The sequence below is a fragment of the Amphiura filiformis genome, chromosome 18 (genome assembly GCF_039555335.1).
Source record: "Amphiura filiformis chromosome 18, Afil_fr2py, whole genome shotgun sequence".
NCBI classification, from domain to species: domain Eukaryota; kingdom Metazoa; phylum Echinodermata; class Ophiuroidea; order Amphilepidida; family Amphiuridae; genus Amphiura; species Amphiura filiformis.
In genome coordinates this window covers 6,424,498-6,447,445 of record NC_092645.1, presented here as the reverse complement: position 1 = coordinate 6,447,445, position 22,948 = coordinate 6,424,498, and the positions used below count along the sequence as shown (strand labels likewise).

The 22,948-nt window shown below is 37.8% G+C and overlaps 1 protein-coding gene across 14 annotated transcripts in view; it reads right to left on the bottom strand.

The window, feature by feature from the left end:
- The window catches only part of LOC140139799 (protein 4.1-like), a 228,181-nt gene that overhangs the window by 34,969 nt on the left and 170,264 nt on the right, over positions 1 to 22,948 (bottom strand). For 5 of the 14 annotated variants that reach the window (XM_072161510.1, XM_072161512.1, XM_072161518.1 and 2 more), the window contains exons 8-16: positions 22,098 to 22,322; positions 20,568 to 20,655; positions 20,023 to 20,175; positions 19,310 to 19,407; positions 16,571 to 16,800; positions 14,179 to 14,321; positions 12,073 to 12,132; positions 6,775 to 6,855; positions 5 to 160 (exon numbers count right to left, since the gene is read on the bottom strand). In XM_072161510.1, coding sequence (XP_072017611.1) covers positions 5 to 160; positions 6,775 to 6,855; positions 12,073 to 12,132; positions 14,179 to 14,321; positions 16,571 to 16,800; positions 19,310 to 19,407; positions 20,023 to 20,175; positions 20,568 to 20,655; positions 22,098 to 22,322 — 1,234 coding nt within the window. The remainder of the gene's footprint in view (positions 1 to 4; positions 161 to 6,774; positions 6,856 to 12,072; positions 12,133 to 14,178; positions 14,322 to 16,570; positions 16,801 to 19,309; positions 19,408 to 20,022; positions 20,176 to 20,567; positions 20,656 to 22,097; positions 22,323 to 22,948) is intronic. The other 9 variants (XM_072161513.1, XM_072161521.1, XM_072161524.1 and 6 more) reach the window with 6 other exon arrangements.

Genomic DNA, 22,948 nt, shown 5'->3' with positions numbered 1-22,948 from the left:
GCACTTTGTGGTTTTGCTCCGGCACCTTGTAAGTTGTTGTCTTGGTTGTGGTGGTCGTGGTAGTCGACTCGTACTTCACGTAGCTTCCATCTTGGTTCTCGTCCTCATCATAACCCTCTCCGGACTGGTCCAATCTGTCTTCAATATTATCTGCTGACCTCTGTGGTGCAGGAAAGTGCAAATAAATGTGGAAAAAGACAACAACATATCATGCATTTTGTTTATCTAAGAACTATTTTGATTGGTTACAAAGAGGGCTATATCATGTATTCAGCCAATCAGAATCAGAGACATAGTAAGAATAGTCAGTTGGGCTTAAACTTAAAATTGCTGAGATATCTAAAAGCTCTATTTTGATTGGTTACTCAGATGATTATATAATGTAAATAACCAATCACAGGCACTGTAAGGTAGTAGTAGCCTGTCAAGTTAACATATCATGCATTTTGTTTTTGAGAAAAACTATGATATTGATACTGAAGCTTAAGTATTGCAGGCATTAAGCTGTATTTGCTCCTTGATATCAATTTGTGCTCCATAATTGAATCCAAGGGCACTACAGGCCAAATTATCTAAGAACTATTTTGATTGGTTCCAAAAAGGGCTATATCATGTATTCAACCAATCAGAATCAGAGACATGGTAAGAATACTCAGTTGGACTTAAGCTTAAAATTGCTCAGAAATCTAAAAGCTCTATTTTGATTGGTTACTCAGATGATTATATAATGTAAATAACCAATCAGGGGTACTGTAAGGTAGTAGTGGCCCATCAGGTTAACATTAAGCACGGTTCCTAACCAGTGGGTCATGAGGTCAAAACGAGAAGTCGTAATATTGACAAATTAGCGGAAAAGGTGAGACATGTAACCCAATTTTGATGTGGGGTTGCAATTGATTTAAATTTCAAGAAATAACGATATGTTGGGAGCCCCTGACATGTGTAGTTATTTTAATGCCGAATAACAGTGTGCAAAAAAGTGCTACTTTTCAAAGAAAGATGTGCTACAGATTTGCACCCTATAACGTAACCGGTAGATATCCAAGGTGCTTTGCAATAAGCCGAAATTCAAGGTGCAGCGCCATCATCTATTCAAACTACGCGATGAGAGTAATTGTTCTTGTCCGCATGGAAGTCGTTCTTCAAAAGATCTCCATAAACTGAGGAAATGAGGCTTGAATTTTCATCTTTTGATGTGTAAATTATAGCATGTTGTTATAATGCAACAAAACATTCACCCTGAACCTTAATATTTCCAGATATACCACTCCTACTGGGCTATTCCAGTTGAATCCATACATCCCCTATGGAAGACATGACCTTAATCTCCCACACAGGGGGTGTGAATTGCAAATGGAGTCACCCAGTCAGGTAACCCCATTTGAAATTCATACTCCCTGTGTGGAAGATTAAGGTCACATCTTCCATAAGGAATTTTAAATATCTTCCATAGGGGATGTATGGATTTCAAACAGAGTAGCCCAATGTTGCAAATGTTCTTTCATCTCTCACACGTCGCAATTTTGTTTCTGAGAAACCCGCAGTGAATCGACTCCGCCATGTTTACATATCACTCATGGAGGGCAAAATAGTGTGCCTCAAAATTATTTAGCCATCCGGTAAACTTAAATTTTAACGTGGGTGATTGCTTGCATTGTGTGAGTAATACGATGTGAAGATAACACAAACATTTGTGATGCTTAAGCTTAAACTCAAAGATGCAAATTGGTATTCCATTTTGGGTCCCAAATATGCCGGAGGTACACTATATTGGTCACCATGAATGACACACCAAGATGGCTGATTTACCAGTGTTACACTTGGGCAACTCCGAAATGGTTCACACTGCCCCACCAATATATATGCAACGGTTTTCATGTTCGTACCCTATGCAAGACTGTAGACGAACATTCTCTAGCTGCTCTGAATATTCCACTAGTTTTGTGTTTACCCTGGCACAGAATTTTTACACATTACCCATCAAATTATTTTTTGTTAGTATTTTCTATGTTAGTCGTGTGATTTCATAAGAAGTGCCTACAATACTGTGAAAAGTTTTGTGTTGCTCCAAAACCATCTAACTGTGGCCATTTCTATAGCGTGTGACCATATAAGGTCATATGAAGTACCTAACAAATAATGGGCTATTCCAGTTGAAATCCATACACCCCTATTGAAGACATGGCCTTAATCTCCCACACAGGGGGTGTAGATTTCAAATGTTGTCACACATTCAGGTAAACTCAACTTGAAATACATACTCCCTATAAGGATATTGAGCCTTTCATAGAGGATGCATGGATTTCAACTACAATGGCTCAATCAAATATAAAATACAGATATATGATCATTATCATGATGCTTAAAAGTCCTATGTTACAAAATGTGAAAAAGTATGTACATCATGCCACTTTTACATAATAATGATAAAAATAAAAATGATAATAAAAATGATAATGATAATAATAATAATAATAATAATAATAATAATAATAATAATAATAATAATAATAATAATAATAATAATAATACAAAATAAATAATAATAATAATAATAAATAATAATAATAATATTAATAAATAATAATAATAAATATATTGTACAAAGACATAACCTCACACTCATGACCATGTGACCTTCAAAATTTAATTTCAGATTGATCTAGTCTGTTCAGATTCAAACAAAAATAACAGTTCATGTCAAAGAAATTTGCCTCATATATTAACACTAACAAGCCTAAAAGCCACACGAGGTTACAGCAGCAAGCAACTGCGAGCACAAGTATCCCACGTGATGTGATTGCATCATCATGTGAAAGCACATGGGCACGGAGAGATTGGTCGGCCAATTTAAGGTGATCTGACGTGGCACGCTCTGGCCGTCCGTGTGTCTAGCATCTGAGGGGTCTGAGGTTCAAAACCGCACCCCGGAAAATGAAAATTCTCTTCATCTTCTTCATTCCTTCTCCTCCCCAAAAAAGCCTTGGTTAAGTTAGGGTTATGCTCACTGTGGTACCTGAGAAATGAGATTATGAGGTCCATGTTGTAACGAGTTACACTGGTTCCTTGCAGCTACATGCTCTATGTACCCATATTGGCCAAACATTGAAAGTACAGGCTAATTCAAGTTGAGTATATATATCAAGTTGTAGTGCCTTCAGTGGCAAAATTTTTGGGGGAGCATTGAGGGGTATAGCAAATTTCAGGGGGGGCAAAAATCAATTTGAGTAATTTGGGGGGTTTTGCCTTAAAAGTGGAAGGAGGCCCAACTTGGGGGATACAAATATAGAGGGCCAAATGCTATATTATTTACTTACAGACAATGAAGGGTGTAAAAACTACACTATTCCAGTTGAAATCCATATAACCCATATGGGAGACATGACCTTAATCTCCCACACAGGGAGTATGGACTGCAAATGAAGTCACCCATTCAGGTAGCCCTATTTGAAATTCATACTCTGTGTGTGGGAGATTAAGATCATGCCTACCATAGGGGTGTATGGATTTCAACTGGAATAGCCCATTGTGCAGACCATGATAATGTGAGCAGAGTATCAATCTCTTTTACAAGGAGTAGAGATGGCACTATTTGTAAACAAATAGGCATAGTGATAAGCACAACAGGTAGTCTGTGAAAAAGTTTGATCAATAACATTTGGTTAGTCTGGGGTTCAAAAAATTGCCAAGATGCAAGGAACTATATAGTAGTACTTCAATCAATTTGACTAGTCTAGTTGAAATGCATACACCCCCTATGGAAGACATGACCTTTAACCTTCTACACAGTGAGTGCGAATTTCTAATGTTGTTACCTGAGTGGGTGACTCTATTTGAAATCTACAACATCTGCATGGGAGATTAAAATCACGTCTCCATACAAGGTATATATATTTCAACTGCAATAGCTTGCTTAATAAGCCAACATCTACACAACAATAATATGGATGAAATTTGAATGAAAATAACGTTGAAAAAATAACCAGTCTTGTGGTTTTGATATCATACAATATAATCATCTTATTTATGTACATGAAGACAACCAATGATGAAAATGAGAAACCAAAGATTGACACAACAATATTGTACGTAAGTCACAGAAAGTTTTTTCAATATGTTCTTCTTTCCAGCATAATTATACATGAAATCAAATAAATCTTATGCCTAGATATTATCCTCCTTATTATTATATTCGAGTGAGCAATGTTGTTCAGCAACGTTGTACATATTGAACAACATTGCTGAACAACAAAATGTTTCACTTGTAAAACTGTAAAACAAAAATCGTCAGTAAAAAAGCATAGTAAAAATGATAAAATATTGCCTATATGATCAAAGAAATTTTTATTCATTTGGAATTAGTTTATACTTCCACAACAAATTTATCATCAAGTAATTATTTAGACCTGGAGCTCTTGGGAGACCAGTACTTTGTGTTGTAAGAGTATCCAGCATTCAGATTGACTTATACTATAAAACCTGTTGTGGCTGGGTTGAGTCAAAATGCACACATGATATTTCTCCCTGATGGCTGTAAACACAATTGGCCATTTCTATTCCAAAATCAAATATGTGAAACTTCAGTACTATGGTTTAATACCATATCCCATATTTTAGCAAATACAGACTTGACATTTAATATGGAATATTTTTTCGCAAACTTCCAAGATTGGTCTGGAAGGGATCTGCATAAACCGCACGGGCTAAATATTAATTGGGGCGTGTCGGGAAATGATGTAAAGTATTGTTTGACAGAAATTGTGCTTTCCATTAGTTTACATTATGGCGCTGATAATGTAGTGAATTAGCCTAAAATGGCGGATTTAGGGAGACTGGATTTGATTTTTGTGGGGGTAAAATTTGAGCAACATTATTCTGATATTATCAAATTTATTGAGGTTTGAGGCGATTTTACTGAACGTAAATACCAATAAGTGTTCGTCAGAACTGAAATGCACTTGTAATCTACCAGTATTGAAAGTGGGAGGAGCTTTACAAAATTTGGCTCTTAAAAGTGGTTCAAGACTCAGAGAGTTTGAATGGTTCCCTGGGGCCAAATGTTTTAAACTTAATGTACACAAAGGCACAGCGTGAGTTCATTGGACAACCAGGAATCCTTGTAGTTGTTTTTGTACCAAGAAGTTTATAACATTTGACCCCAGGGCCCATTCAAACTTTCTGAGTATGTACCACTCTTAAAGCCCTATTTTTAAGCTCCTCCCGTGTTCAAAAAATTGGTATATTACAAGCGTATTTCAGCTGTGATGAATGCCAATTGCGGCCAAAGTTTAAGAAATATAACCTCAAACCCCTATAAATTTGATAATAACAGCACAATGTTGCATAAAGTCCGAAATTGTGTCCCCCACAAAGCTCAAATTCAGCCTCCCTAAATCCGCCATTTTAGGCAAATTTGCTACATTAAGAGCACCATAATGTAAACTTATGGAAAGCACGTTTTCCATCCAACAACTATTTGACACCATCTCCCGACACATCCCAATTAATATTTAGCCCGTGTGTTTTACGCAGACTCCGTCCAGACCAGTCTTGGAATTTTGCGAAAAAATATTCCATATTAAATGTCAAGTCTGTATGTAGAATTTGCTGAAGTATATCACCTAGTTGTACACAGTGATTAAAAAACAAAGCATGGTTCAAACATAAAAAAAATGAAATCTTCAGAAATGCATATATCATTATAACAAAAAGCTGCAGCAGCTTTAAGAAATTAAAAATTAACGTAAGTTGGGGATGTCGGGAGGGGAGTAAATAAACAAATTCGAGGTTGGGGACGGATTTAAAAAATGGCTTAGCATGTATTTTTGTGTGAGGTGAGGTGCTGTGCTGTGCTGCAAAACTATAATCTGATGACTGCCGACATTAAATGCTGCATGTAAAGAAAAAAATAAACGGACGACAACTATGATGATAAAATGTAAAATGGGCTGTTCCGTTTGAAATCCACTACCCCCTGTGGAAGATGACAAGCTAACTCAATTCCAGTTGGAACATATTTCTTTTTATGGGCAATTCATGTGGAATGTTTTGTGCTGTTTATGGTCAAATACAGCTAAAATCCAGAGAAGATATCTTACACTTCCCATAATGCATTTCTTCCATTTCACTTTCTGTACTTGATTTGCTATCTAGTGCAACATAGACTGTCAGTGATAAAAAAAAGTACCTCAATGAACTGAGCACATCCATATCTTGCAAAATATGTTTATTTCTTGACTATCGACCCATGTTTAGCCAGTCTATTCTCAAAATGAAAACAAAGGGAACCTGCACAAAGTAATAGGAGTGTCATTTGATGTAATGAGGCGATGCATCATGTTGCAAAGGATTCTGGGAAGGGTGAGATATCTTCTCTGGCTGAAAAGAAACCAATTTGGACCCTATTTGAGAAATATTGTTTGGAACTCCCAAAATCTTTTCGATAAAAACTGTTGGATGGCTAAACTGCTGAATTTGGTTGGAATTCCACCTCAAGAGGGTGTGGTTTTTTTTAATGGAACAGCCCGAATTGAGAACATAAGCGGCATGCAAGGACTTGTGACCAATTCACTCGACTACAACAACCACAAAACTATCACGACGCCAGTACTATAAGAAAAATAGAGAAATAACAACAATAAACTGCCAACGCCATGCTAGGTGCTGTCACCATGGTTACAACAACAAAACTCCCATCATGCCTTGAGGTGAGTTTTCGTTTGGTTTTGTTCAAGATTTTTTTCTTGATGGAAAAAAATATATAGAAAAACAGACCGAGAAATAAGACAGCTTTATATCCCGCATGGCGCCTTCGTCCCCGTCGTAGTCCCCTTCGTCCGAGGTCATGTCGACGTCCTGCGAGGAGAATTTAAAGGAACAGGGAGTGGGAGCCAAGGTGATGAGTTAAGCTTATAATAATACTAATAAAGAGAAAAACAGAAATAACTGTGTGGTGTTTCTAGAAAGTAAAACTACTACATTTGAATTAAGAGGTATCATGTAAATATCAAAAATAGATTTGTTCCCATCATGTAATGTTCCAGTTGAGTTGTTACCATTTTGGCAGTCTTGCTATTCGCTGGCGTAGTGCACGTTAGAATATGACCATTGTTAGGTCAACTGGCTCTACCTTTCATTGTTACGAACCACTGATCGAATTGATCACAACACAAAGCCTATTTCATATCATAATTCTGAAAAGGTGTATGAGCCCAGGCTTGAACCAGTAACCAATGGATATTAACATGCACTGCGTCAGCAAATTAAAGAACTACGACTCTACCTTTTACTGTTTGTTGGCAATTCTGTACTGTACGTATGCTTGAGCGCAAAAGTCAACATAAACTTTTCAATGTCAAGTCTAAGACATTGGGCTATTCCAGTTGACATCCATACACCCCCTATGGAAGACAAGATCTTAATCTCCCACAGGGTGCATAATTTAAATGGAGTCATTCAGGTAATCCCCATTTGAAATGAACACTCCCTGTGTGGGAAAACTGACGCGGGTGTATGAATCTCAACTGGAACAGTCCCAAGTGTTACGTTGTAATCCGATTTTCACTACATGTAAACTGGTCCACGCTTTCACAGTCCAGAACCACGATCAAAATGATCGCTGCGCAAAGTCTACCGCATCTATACCATCATTCCAAAAGGTATGTGATCCAATAACCAGACTGGTGAATTGACTTTTTGCACGGACCCACCATTTTGCTACCAAAAGAAGGTTCTCCATGCAAGCACAGAAGTGCACTTTTCCTGCACACAATAATGCAATGTGCCAAAATGCTTTTACAAAGCATACATTGTAATTAAATCATGTGTATGTGTATGAAAGGCTAAAGCAGCACAAGCTGAACCTCATTTTGAGATGACCGTATAAAGGGTCAATTACGTGTACACATGTGTTCACATTAAGAATTAATAGCAGGTAGTATAGCAGTCTATGTCACCTTGGCCAGTTACATATCTCACAATGTATAGGCTTTTGCAAACAGTGTCTGTACAATCTGGAACAACACACACAATGGGTACGCACAATATACAAAGCGGAATAAATTTCTAAAAAAAACACAACACCAAGTGTGCAAAAAGGTTAACATTAGGTATACATAGTAACCAGAAAACACACAAAGAGGAATTTGGGATGATCACATGTTCCATGTTCCTTTTATCAGATGCCATAATCGGTGTTGATCCGTTTTTAGATGAAAATGAATAAACCTGTCTATGTACAGTGACCTTCTTGCCAACCTTGTAAACATCAGCATGTTTCTATTGAGCATCCAGATCCAGACATTTTCTGGTGAATCATAAGCTGACTAATAGCAGTGAAATGTGTGGATTTTAACTGGAATAGCCCATTTCTTAAGCTGTATTTACACTTGGCCATGAGCATGACCAATAGAGCACTATTGCCAATGCAACAGAAAGCACTCAATACCTCACTGGTCGTAAATCAATCATTGCTCAGCGATTAAGTGTGTAATTTAGCTTTATTCAGACATATAGGTTAGCAAAATGACTAGCATTACATCATTACTATATTTCCCTTGAGTAACATCGATTTTCTCAGCACTAAACTTCCTGGAAAATTCTGGCTGCTATTGTATGCCTTACTTTGTAATGACACAAACCATTGATTCCCTTAGTGAAACTAAATTATTACTCTTGTAATATCATGAATATTCCAGGAAATGTGCCTAAAATAATGTAAAACGTAACTCACTGATGCTCTCAAGAACTACCTGCAGTTCAACTTTACTTTTTTTTTTTGTATTTCAATGCATTTCTTAACACTGGAAAACCTCAGACTTGTGTCTTGCGACTAAACAACATAAGTGTAATGAGATGCAATGTGTATCATGGTTCCCCCAGCATTATAATAATGAGACATGACTTGATCCCATTAATAGTGTGACCAAATTGGATGACCTAGCAATAAAACAAGTACTTAAAACCATGTCACTAAGACTGCATGCAAAGACTATCACAGTACATAAATGTATAATGGGTTGAAGGTTTAGACTCTGTACAAATCTCGTCAAATTCTCAATAATTATAATGTGGCAGATTCCACCTGTTTCATAGCACTCCTCTTTCAATGTTGGGTGCCCTGTTAAAATTAGTACAATAGATAATCTCACAGTATGATACAGAACTAGAATGGGTTATTCCAGTTGAAATCCATACACCCCCTGTGGACTACATGACATTCATCTTCCACACAGTGTCAACTTCAAATGAGGTTACCTAAGTGGGTTACTCCATTTGAGATCTATGTGAGAGATTAATGTCATGTCTTCCACAGGGGGTGTATGGGTTTCACATGGAAGAGCCCAATCCTGCCACGCCCACTTCCCTTTCAAGTCTAAACCTCAGTCCCAACAACATATGTTTTCATCAGCCCTTCAAATAAAAAATTTGCTTGCGAACGACTTTTTGCAAAAAGGATCAAAATAATTAAGCGTAACTTAGGGCAAAAATCTGCTGCATTTTAAAAGCGCCTACAGCAAAAACAGATTTATTCTTTCTCACTTTCTCTCCATGAATGGGCAAATGATGATGATGACATAGCCAAGACAAGATGAAATTATATGCAAATTTGTAGAGTGTAATTGAAAAAGCTAAGCTATAACAGATATGATAACCAGATGTTCTGGATATAATATTATCATCATATCTGGAGCTAGTCCCTAAATATTATCACATACGACAAGTCAAGTGACGCAATCCAGCTAATTTTGGAAGACGTTGTAAGGCATCAATTTCACAGTAATAACGTCAATGAGAAACAGGATATCATGTATTAACCATCGCGTAATGTCATCATTTATATTTTTCCAGATTCACAAATTTTCGTCATGCTTGGCCACACCTCATTGGATGATATTTCATAACTTTAATTGGACCAGGCCATTGAAAAATATACTTCCTTCAAAAATCATTCACTATGGACCACTATGGCCTCATCCCTATGGCATAGTCCAATAACCTAAACAATCATAATGCAAAATTTGACCTCAAGTTGAAGAGTATGAGTTTTTGTACCCAAATTTTGAAAGGTCATTCACTGAATGAACAAATGTATTGGGGTTAAAGAACTGTGCCTTGATAGATGAGCATGTTGTGGATCCTAGTGATTCTGTGCCATATTGAAAATTTTCAGCAAGTACGAAGACGAGACTGAACATTTCCCCCACACCAGAATACCAGCTGCCTCGGGTAAGAAGCTACATATTTTGGAACCACAAATTGAAAGTCACTATCAGGTTTTTAACACATTATTGGACAGATTTTCTAGGTTTCTTAATCTTATCTTCCCCATTTCTTATATATTTTGACAAAATGTAATCTAAGACTGCTGATACGGAATACCGTGCATTATGTCTCGACCAATTAAATTTCGTCACAAAAACACGACAAGCAACTTATCAATATTTCGATGGACTGATGTTTTCATTTCAAAAGTAAAATTGCACACCCTCCATAAATGTGCCATTTAATCCAATTGCGCATTTATTACAAAGTTGACATCATACAAGGGCAATTTTGTGTGTGAAAGGTTTAGTTTTCATTTAAGGCTGTCAAAATGCAATCTATTTTGCTGGCAAAAGGGCTAATCCATTTAAAGTCCACACTCCCTCTATGAAAGATTTTGGAATTCATTCCTTTTGAAATTCTTAACCCCCTGTGGAATACATTTTAATTATCTTCCACAGGGGTAGTGTGGATTGGAATAGACTAATTGACATTTAAATAAAATGAGGATAATGCCATTTCAAATCAATCATAAGGGTCTCTTGTCATGCAAAAAACAACATGAGCTATTTTATTCTTCTTTTAATGTTTGCTTAAATAAAAATCTAGTCACATAGTTGACATTTGTGATACCGTGCAGTGTTACTGGCTCAACATACTAACCTAGAAACTTCATTACCATATGCATTCAAATTAGTTTCATAATAGCAACAATTTCAACAAGTTGGAAAAATACACGCCCTGGGGACTGCTTACTCCAGCACATAAGGATATGTTGTCCATAATCCATAACCTGTTGCACATTCCAGTCATGATTATCACTGGGTTATTCAAAACTTTATAATTTACATTTAAAAATCTTGATGATGTGATATTTGTGTCACTGCAGTATCGGGCTCTTCCCGTTGAAATCCAAACTCCTCCTGTGGAAGATTTAGCTAAACTCATCAACACAGGGAGTATGGTTTTCAAATAGAATAGACAATTTGGAAATTTTGATTTGAAATACTCCTCCAGTTGTGGAAGATATACATCAAGCCATATACAGTTTGTGTATGGGTTTCAAAATAATTAACCCTTGCCAATTCCATTTGAAAAACATACTCCCTCTGTGGAAGTCTTTTCTTAAATTGTCCACAGATGTATGGCCGATCTCAAATGGAATAGCCCATAGTGATATGTGCACATCAAGCAGAAAATAAAAACAGGTGCTTCAAATTGTGCATGCATAAACGTTCAACTTTGGAAATAGTGCATTAGTTAGTATTGTGTCATTAATTGGACTTGAATAATGACTATGCTTGAATAATGACTATGCTTGAATAATGACTATGCTTGAATAATGACTATGCTTGAATAATGACTAAGACATAAAGAGCCATAGTCATTATTTAGGGACTGACCTAACAATGACTATCTTTCTGAAGATACTGATCAAGAAATAACAACTCCCCTAAAGTAATTTAATGAATGTGGTGTCCCACCAGGTACGATTCTGGGACCACTCATGTTTGCCCTGTCTGCAAATGACATTGCCAATAACAAATCGATTCAATTAAGAGTGGCTAAATATACACCTTATCAGTAGCAAATCAATACTTTAAGCTTGGGAGCAGAATACAGCAACAATATAACCCATGTGCTTTGTGATGTGATGTGAACAGAACGTAATCAAAAAGTGGCAGTCATTTTGAAGCCAAATAAAAGTGGGCAGTGTGAAAAATGGCCGCCATAAGCGGCATATAAGCAACGTAAAACCAAAACCACTGTGCACTGTCACAACAATCCTGTGACCACCCTAACACCTACCCCTTCTTCTCTATCTTCATCATCATCTTGTCCATCGTCGTCCGAATCAACATGCCGCAACTAATCATATTTCAGCCAAAAACGTTTTAGTTATTTTCAATGTTTTTAGAAAGTTGGCAAAACCAAAGAGGATCCAGAAAGTTGATAGTAAATGATTACAGTCAACAGAGAAAGGAGTATGTGATAAACAAAAACATTGAAGTATCGGTGTTAACATGCTGCAGTACTGGAATCCATTTGAGAGGTCAGTTTTGTAAGACTTTTGTTATGTAAACATGGTGGGACTAAATTATTGGTCTCTTGTTTTGATAATGATCCCTTGCATTATAGTCATCTTAAACTGAGGTTCTACCCACAAGAGTACAGGTTGTGTGTGCGTACGCCTGTCAAAAGTGTACTTTAATTACCGCATACACTTTGCAAAAGCCTTCTTGCGCGTAGCTAGAAGAGAGCGAGAAATAAAAATGCACTGTTTGCGCATGCCTTTGCAGGGAGAACCTAGTTTTGGTAGCAAGATGGCAAGTCCATGCAAAGGGAGAATTGACTGTGGACATAAGAATTTCTGCATGTAGATGCAAACATATAAAACGCCTTCTAATGGATAGAGCCCTCCCTCTCAAGGATCACTGTACACAATGGATTTAGTGACTCAGGGACTTGAGCTCTACAATGACTTGGAATTTGATCTTAAATTTAATGAAATTTGTTGCCAAATAACAACTGACCTCTCAAAACAATACCACTACACAGTAAAAGTGTCATAACAAACAAATTGATTGGGCTATCCCAGTTGAAATCCATACACCCACTATGCAAGACATGACCTTAATCTTACACACATAGGATGTGAAATCCAAATGGGGTTACCTGAATGGGTGACTCCATTTGAAATCTACACTCCCTGTGTGGGAAGGTCATTCTACAGGGGTGTATGGATTTCAACTGGATTAGCCCATTTGTAAACTACAAAGCTCATGATGCAACTGGGGTTCATCGTTGCAATCTACTTCTACATAACATCGTTGGGCAGGAAAAACCTCCTATGTGTCTGGCCCCTGAACATGTTTAAAGCAAAATCTCCTATGTAACCTGATGGCAGTTTTGCTTTAAACATGTTCAGGGGCCAAAGACACATACATGTAGGAGGTTTTTCCTGCCCAATGACGATATTAAAACTTGCAATAATTGATCACTAACTAGGGGAAATAGCAAAGATCAAAGGCATGGAAAGGGTGCTCAAATGAGGACGGTGGTTTCACAAATTAAAATCTGCAGTAGTTCATTTAGTTACATAAGGACTTGCATTTGAGACCATCAGGTGTTGCACGGAGTTCGTGCGGGCATTATTCCGCTGCGACGGACGTAGCGGCTAATATTCCGCCAACATCTTCCGCAATGGATAAACTTCTACTTTTACATCTTCCGCTGCAAAAAATGTTGTACAGGGATATGCCACACAGACTTTCGGATGCCAACTTTCTCTATACCTACTTTTTGCTACCCATCAGTATACCAATTTTCAACAAAAAGCACCCAAAAATCACCCAAATTTGCCTTAATTGGGCACTTTTAATAGCACTTTTGCCACAATGTGCCCAATTGGACACATTGGTCTTTACTGAAAACCCACCCATCGATATACCAAAATCGCTGAAAAGATACCCCAAAACCGTGGCACATTCCCGTATACCTTCAACCAGGGAGAGAACCCCCCACCCCTGGGGAGAACAGTGAATGCCATTGTGGAATAAAGAAAAGCAAAGTATGTTACAATGGAAAATTACACGCAAAGACTTCAGGCTTTGGCTCTGGCCTGAAAGTGTCATATGCAGGATTGAATGCAATTATTCAAGCCAAGCATGGGTGCTGCAATTTCTAGATGTGAACTCTAGGACAACCGAACACAAACTTCAGGCATTACTTAGTCAAGCCAACACAAGCTTACTAATGCTTCATACAAAAATAAAAAGCTAAGAAACCTGTGTGATCACAAACATCTTATTCCATCAAAATTCATGTTATCCACATCAAAACGTTTCTTTTATAAGTACTCTGTTTAACCAAATTACCCTACCCATAGAGGGCGCTTGTCAATGTTAAACTCACCTTTGGTTCATCTTCATTGTCGGCATACTGCATGCCGGTCTCTTCTACTTGACTACGAGGGCGTCCGTGTTCAAGCGTGCTTGCTTTTGCTGCTAGGATGACCTCGTTTGGTCTGTCTTGGTCGCGATCATCACCTCCGTACCCTGCAAAAGTAAGTGGGGTAATATAGAATCAGCCTTAACGCTCTGCACACTAGCCATAGGCTTCAATATAAAAAGTTTTGAGATATATTATCAAAATATTTCTTAGAGCTATCTTAAGAACCACTGAACCAATACTAGGCTTGTTTGTACTTATTTTAATGCATTTTACATTCCGATTCCAAATATGGTCATGAAAATATACAATTCTGAAATTTAATTTTAAAAAAAAATGAAATTTGCCATCTGCAGTCAACACCAGTGTGGAGAGAGTTAACTATATATTTTTTACTTTACGTGTATAAAAATAAGTTTTTAAGGCAAGTTAAATGTGAAGTCATGCCGGAGTTAAAGTGCCCATCTCTTAGGTATTTGGGCCAGAATCCCCTGAATTAACTTGGGGAGGGGGCATTATAATATACCACACCAATTTATATACCTTGGTGGAGAGAGACTAGAGGTTCAAGGCCTTGTCTATGGGCACAACACGATAGCAACACCACTGGAGTTTAACCAGCAACTCTCTGATTATGAGTCACATAACCCATACAGCTAGCCCAACTTGCCCTCAATTATTGATCAAAACAAATCTTTTTAGCAAAGAAGTTCTTGCTGTTACTTAGATTTCACCATTCACCATAACATTTACTGAACAGCGTACACTTTGCTGGGACAAAACCATTTGCAAATTGTGATTGTTGAGGGTTCAGAGGGCCACATACAAAAGTTGAGAAATTGTCACAAGAAAAAGAACTGACAAATTGCCACAAGAAAGAGAGAAACTACAACTTGACAAGATCACACAGATATGACACAACATGCCACTTTACCATACAAAGAGAGGGATGGGTTTACAATGGGTTTGAGTGTGGAAGGTAATGGGCTCTATTCGCTACTTGCACGGTTCCGCCATTATGCACTATGTGCGGGGAGAGCCTCGAACTGGCAGCATACATGAATGGAAATTGAACTAGTCATAACGTTCTGTGTAAGGTTACATAATTCTTCCCTTCAGGTATGCTGCCAGTTCGAGGCTCTCCCCGCACATAGTGCATAATATGAACCTGCAAGTAGCTTAATTAGATTAAATTTTGATCTCAAAAAACTATGAGGGCTTTACCCAGCCCATTGTTTAATTAGGCTAAAAATTCACTTTTTAAAATATTAATACCTAAGATAATGTGTAATAGCTACTTTCTATGGCAATCATTTATAAGAGGTTTTTGTAAAATTCAGTTGGAATTCAGCACATTGTTCAAGCTGCAGAATTTTGCACTCAAATTGGTGGACATATTGGATGGGTGCAATAAATTTAACAGATGACTAATAGCGCTGATATCTGCTCTGGTCTTTGAAAGATTTAAGTAAAATTAAATGTTAGAACTTTGTACAACTATGACTCAAATGCAAGATATATCCTAAACCAATATGGAGAATGCCTGAAAACCTGAAATTAACATGTTCATTACTAGATTCTTATTGCTGCCACACTGTCATGCAGCTACTTCACTGATACTCTAGAATACCTGTGGGGTACTCTGGAGTACATGCACTGGTATTGGAGTGGTGCTGCACTGGTACTCCGGTGTAGTCATGAAGTAGCTGGGCAGCAGTGAACCCCTGCAGGCAGAGAAGCAATATGAATCTGGTAGCGTAGAAATAAATCCAGAAGAAATATCTATCTTATTCTTAAGAACCACTGAACAAAATATATAGGTTGGTTTATACTCATTTTTGTGCATTTTTAATGCTGATTCCAAATATGGTTATAAAAATTTACAACTCTCTAGTATTTGAATTTTGATTTTTTTTTTTTTAAACTTGTCGTCTGCAGTCAAAAGATTTTTTTTGCAAGTATTGTCAAAATGATGTTCGGATGATTTACTCTAAGAACAAAACTTAGCTTTTTTCCTTTATTCAGGTACGAAATCACAAAAGATCAAAACAACAAGAAAAGGATAGAGAAAATGTCTAAATAATACCCAAATCCTATTCTTTGGGGCAGACAAGAAAGACTGAAACTGTCACAAAATTCAAAAAGGTATCAACTAAGACCTACGATAAGACAATGCTAAAACATGAGTCATAACAATTGCACAAGAAAGGTGGTCAGTGCGAGGTATTATAGTAAGCTTAATGTTTTGAATTAGATTCTCTCATCAACACTAAGCATACAGTGGTCCACAGGATAACAATGGGGGTACTTGGGAGTTGGGTTGCTATAATCGTTTGTTAAAAACGTTGTTATATACGTTGGGTCGGATCGTCTGCGTATTCGTTTTCAACACTACCTCCATCCATGCTTCGTGACACCCTACCAGTGCCGCCTGACGGGTTCCGGTACACTTTAGGACTGTCCCTGTTGATTTGCGTGCTGGCCTGGCGACTCTGGAATTGCGTTCTGCCGCTGTAGCGGAATCGTGAGCCCAGGCGAGGAAGGAAGAAGTAGTTCCTCTTTGGTGGCGGTTCTGGGGAGACCAATCTGCAGATGAAGAAACAATAAGATATGTTGAATTACTATTATAAATATTCTGTGTCATATTCGCATACAATTGACCCTTTCACAAGGCTCCACCATCTTGCTACCTAAACAAGGTTCTTCCTTAACGAATGGGCACAAGGTTTTTGCAAAGGCGTATGCAATAATTAAAACATGGGTTTGAAAGGCGTACACACTTTGGGGGCAGAACCTCATTGTGAGATGACCGTGCAAATGGTCAATAGTGTGGAAGGTGCAATGCATGGGCAAGTAAAATGATCGAGCAATTAAGGACTGGCACCCAACACATACTACCTGTACAAACAGATGATGTCACTTTCATCGACAACTGGGATATGTTTTACCTTAAACTTGTGAATGTGTGCATATGGCAACAATTGTGTATTGTGCACTTAGTTCAAGGTCTGCAAGATCAGTTATATTATTTTATTTTTTGTTAAAGGATTTTATTTTTGCACTTTTATAGTTCATTTCAGAAACTCAAGCTTAAAGCCTGAGAAAAATATTTTGACCCATTAGATATGTGTTGCTGTTTGAGACTGCAGATACAAGAACCTGCAAATTGTTCAGGGGCCCATTTCACTAAACTTAACCCTTCGTAACTCAAGTGACCGTTCGTAAAGTTACGAATGCCCAATACCAGACGTAACTATACGAAGGGTCCCTGTAGTAAATCCCTATTACTTACAAAGGGTACCGTTCATAAGAGAGTTTAGTGAAATGGAACTTGCAACTCTTTCAACAAAGTTACGAACGAATGCCTGACTTACGAAACTTCGTAAAGTTAAATGAAATGGACCCCAGAACAGATAAAGTCAAACAAATTGATACCACTAATATATCCTGCTATGCAATAACCCTGACATGCCAACTTTGAAAAACACAAAATCTTATTTTCACACCTCAAAAACAATATTTTCACAGAAAAACCATGTTTTTAAAAGTAAGCTCACAACTTATCGCCTGGTACTGTTAATCACGTCTCGCAACCAATTACGGCAGTTTCAATGAGTTGACGGTGGCAGATTTACACTTTTGCCAAGAGATTGTGAAAATGATACTTGGTATTATGCTTCACCAGCTGCTTGACTGTAGACCTTTCTGGTCAAGCTATCAGACAGTGAAGCAGTGCTCAGATTCGCATATTTTAATTGCAGCAGCAGGCTAGCGCAAAGAACCATATTTTGTGAAAGAAAACCATATGCCCATAATTGGTGGTATTTTCCATACAAAAATGGCAAAACCATACTAGTTGGCATGTCTGAATAACCAGTTTAAATACACTGTACATCACTGGTTCAGTCATACTATAAATTTCATCTTGTCAAAACCCATTACATCTACTGACCTGACAGTTTCGACCCTGATCTTGGGCGATGACCGTCTTCAGAGTGATGTTTTTTTATCCAACTTATGTAAAAAAACAGAGAGTGCACCAGCGCCCATACATATATGTAACTTAGGTAATGGGCCCCCTCGTCTCTGTTCATGGTGTTCGGTGCTCTCTTCCTTATCCAAATTGCTTCTCTGATACGGCAGGCTCATGAATTACCTTAGTCACATATACGATCCACTTCCAGGCGCTGGTGCGCCCTCCGTTGGTGTACAGAAGTTGGATCGAAAAACATCACTCTGAAGATGGTCAGTAATATATAATTGGTTTTGACAAGATGATATTTATAGTATGAGTTTCTACAAACCTAATGAACCTCCTCAAGAAAATCACTGATTGACCTTTGGCCTAAAATAATAATTGTTTGATTGGCGTAACATAACCGACCCTAAAAGTAGGCCCATTTGCTTGGTTTTTTTTGCTAAAATTTTTTTTCTAATCCCTACCTACCTACCCTAATTTATTTTTTTAATGTTATGCCAATAAAACAATTTTTTTAGGCCGTATCAGCTAGCAAAACCTGTGAACCAAAAGCTATTGCAGAGCCCTATGGTATTCTGGATGGCACTGAGTATAATATACAAATATTGACTGCTATGAGGGGCATGGTTAAAATTATAGGCCAAGGTGATCTCAAAACCATGACTATGCCCGAGGCGTAGCCGAGGGGCATAGTCATGGTTTTGAGATCACCATGGCCTATAATTTTAACCATGCCCTAATAAAAAGCAGTCAATATTTGTTTTATATACCAAATCGAAAGATTCTTGTCATCTGTTTGGTTAAAAGCTGTGTTTTGGACAGAGAAATTAATAGTTTCAATGCGAACGGCACAGATTACAATCTGCGATTTCCGCGTAATTATAGCGCGCGCAATTATTAACGCGTGCGTAGTATTATTTTACGCTGGGAACAACGCACACACAGAACTATGCCCGGGGAATAGTTACTTTAGCGGGCATAGTCAAAACTATGCCCGCTCTTTTAACCAATCTGATGGCGGGAATCTTTAGATGAGGTATATAAAATAGGTTATCCGAACAAACACTAATGCACAATGTGTAAAAAATAAGATTATCCAACAAATCAAGAACTAACCTGAAGAAAGTGTGGTGCTCAACGCAGACTTTCCAGAGTCTCTTTGCAGCACGGTGATTGACTAGCTTGAAGCCAATAGTGCTCTCAAATTGCTCAAACTGAAATAACAACGTAACAAAACAAAGTTAAAATGTCTAAAAAAAGCATTTGTGTGACCTGCATTTAACAAACGATGTTCTATATGACAGCCCCATCACCACATTATCCACATTTTTTTCTCCATCACGATAGAGATTTGATGTTTTTTTCTTCATTTAAATGAAGATAGAATAAAAGTAGGTTCGTACTCTTGTCAGTTGTACATTATTCTTATTGCGCTAGCAACTCAACTCAGCCTTCAACCAACAATTATTATTTTGCTTGAGAGCCATAGAGGGCCACACAGATTGGAAAATCCATGTTTGTAGATGAATACACTTTGTTTTCTCTTGTTTACTCCATACATTTGTATTTGTAGTTGCTCACTGGCCAGCCACCAGTAAGCCATGGGTTGCCTTAGAAAAGATATCTTACACTTCCCACAATGCATTTCAACTTGGGTTGTGAGTGACAAAAAATAACTCAATTAACACAGCTTATCCAGATCTTGCAATTGAGTTATTTCTTTTCACTGCCTACCAATATTGCACTGGATAGCGAATCAGTACAGGGAAGAAATGCATTGTGGGAAGTGTAAGATATCTTCTATGTGGTACACTGTTACCAAGACTTACCTCTCCAGGCCTAATTTTAATGTAGAAATTATTTCTCTTGTAGGATATCTTGAGGATCTTGGGCCAGGCAAATCGGTTTATCCTCAATCTGTCTCTGTAGATAAGAAGGCCATTGGCGCATACTCCCAGCATTATATCTACACCTTCAGAATCCTGAAAGAAAGGTGACAAACATAGAACTGGGGTTTTTAAACTGATACGATATGAGGTGTGAAGGGGGTCTTTAATGTAGACAGATAGTTCAATTGAAATTCTGCAGTACTTGTAGCCAAGGAATCAAAATGGCTGCCATTTCAATTGTTACCGCTCCAGTTGGTTTTCTTGCAACTGTGGAGGAAGTATTGTTCTAAATATATAGCCTATATGTTATCCTATAATTTTTATGATGTATGAGGAGTTATTTGTATGGGTGTGACACAAGAGCTCATTACCAGTTGTATGTCATCACTGGTGGTGAGAGGAGCAGAAACTCTCTTGCTTACATGTCTGAAGTAGAAGGACCTTTTTACCTTAGAATTGGAAAAACAAACAAAAAACCTACTTACCCTTGCATGATGAAGGTCTACACCATACATGTTAAGTTTCTTGGCATTCTCAAGGTAATTTGCATCTGCTTCAGCTGGCGTTTGGCCTCTGTAAAATCACAGAAACAGAACATGTTATACGACTTGTGTGTAATAACAGTAACCACACATCATTTTAGATTATTCGGAGGCTTTGTTCAACTGTCTTTAGAGCCACAGTTGTAGCATGCGCAATAAGCATTTATTGCCTTATACTTCCCAAAAGGTACTGAATATATTATACTGTCCTTTCATCCACTCTTCTTCTTCCACATATAAGGGAATTTATTTCTTCATGATCTCGAGGTATAAATAAATATTAATAAAGGGACTGCATAGACACGGTCTATTTGGTACAACAATATTTCACACACAGGGACCAAAGTAATTTGTGCCCCCCCCATTTTTCAACATGGAACTGAAATAGAATAACAAATAGCTGGTGGGTAAAGTCCAATTCTACTCCACATCGCAGTGCGATGCGATGCTTATAAAACATTGTAGCATCACATGATGAAATTAAAATGTACATTCAATTTCATCACGCGATGCTGTGATGTTTTAAAAGCATGTGGGGTCTGCATCTCCTTTAAAGGTCATTCTGTCGACCTTGATTTTAAAGCAGCCAATCACAAGCGTGCAAGGCTACGATATCTCAGCACTGTGCTATAAAGTTGAACAATCCAACTCCATTGCTGACCAAAATTTCCACCGCGCGATGAGAATCTTCACCTTGGAGCTTGATTTCAGTTTCAACAACTCCTCCTATACCTTTGTACAGGAGCCAACCGTTGTTAATCCGTGATGAATCCACACTTTTACTGTAGCGTATATGCGAACGCGAGCGAGACTACGCGTTACGCGAGAGCGCGTAAAATTCGTCATGCATGGAACCTTTGTGCGTATGCAAGCTTACAAGTTGAATTCAGTATTTTTAGATAGCGGCTAAATTATGCCGTTTTATTCTGTAGTTTTATTGATGATATTAAGAGAGAAATCATCGAAGTTTTTGTAAGGCTTAGTGACAATGATTAACTGACATTTCCTCGTGAAATAATCGTGAATTATACGATCTTTAGCTTCTTTTCGTTGTTGAAAGGATTCAATCATGTTTCACCGTTGTTCATCACCATTTAACAACTCGCGTTCGGCGCGTCTGCGTGGTTTACTTCGCTCGGGCAGCTAAAGCTGCCCTCGCGAAGTAAACCACGCAGACGACGCGCCGCATCGTTGTTAAACGGTGATGAACAACGGTGAAACATGATTGAATCTAATTTTATAGCATCTCATCACGCTGCGATGTGGAGTAAGAATCGGACTTTATAAAGTTATGTTTATGTATTGCTTCACAAATGCTTTTCGTGCAGACTACAAACAAGCTTGCCCTTGAAAACAGAGTTTACTGGGCACATAGCAAACCAATCCAACAAGTAGTCAATATTCCCCCTCCATGAGCGACACCCAAACATGGCCGAATCCCAAGTTCTCCTAATCTCTTTGGTCAGTACTTACTTGTGTGTTTTGTGGAGTTCCATGACCTTCTCTTCTAGATCCGGTGTCTGATTGGGTGCAAAGCGGAAATTCTTCAAGTATGTTGTGTCAACGCCGTGCTTCTCCGGGTCGTAATCACCCAGCTCGCCTTGTACATGTAGAGAGCCTAGCAAGGCGTGGGTGACGAACGAACATGGCAGCTTTCCTTTCAGGATGTCGTCCCGGAGTTGCAAGACCAAAAAGTACCTGTAAATTGACAATTGAAAACAGGTGGAAACATTTTAAATGGGTGAAAGTCAGAGTTGATTTCATTTGTGAAAAACAAAAGTAGTGAGATCTTACAGATGCCGACAGATGCTCAAGCAACAGGATGGCAGTTTTCTGATTATCCATTTCAAATGGATCACAATCTGAGTCAAAGTCAAATCTGAACATCAAGTTCTCTTTCCTACTTATATTGCCTTTAAAGATTGCCTACAGCTACAAGGAATTTCTTATTGCAGAGGCTCTTCTTATTCTGTCTAAGACACATTGTAAAAACACTATTCACAGTTAATAAATTATATCACAGAAAGCATTTTTATGAATAAATGTTTATATAATATGACATCAGATGCTATCATGTCTACTCTAAACAAACATAGGGTTCATGCATTTTCTTTTATAGGGTATACAAACTCCTGGTAGGGCAAATTCTCAAGTGTAAAAACCCCATGAGAACTACCTGCCGATTGGCCAAAAAGAAGTTTTCATTATCAATTGGACCAATCAGCAACATTGTTAGAATAATTTCACCACACAAAAAATGGAGTGAATTATTTGCAAAGCTCTATTCTGATTGGTGTTTAAAGTGAAGATATCATGTAATTGTC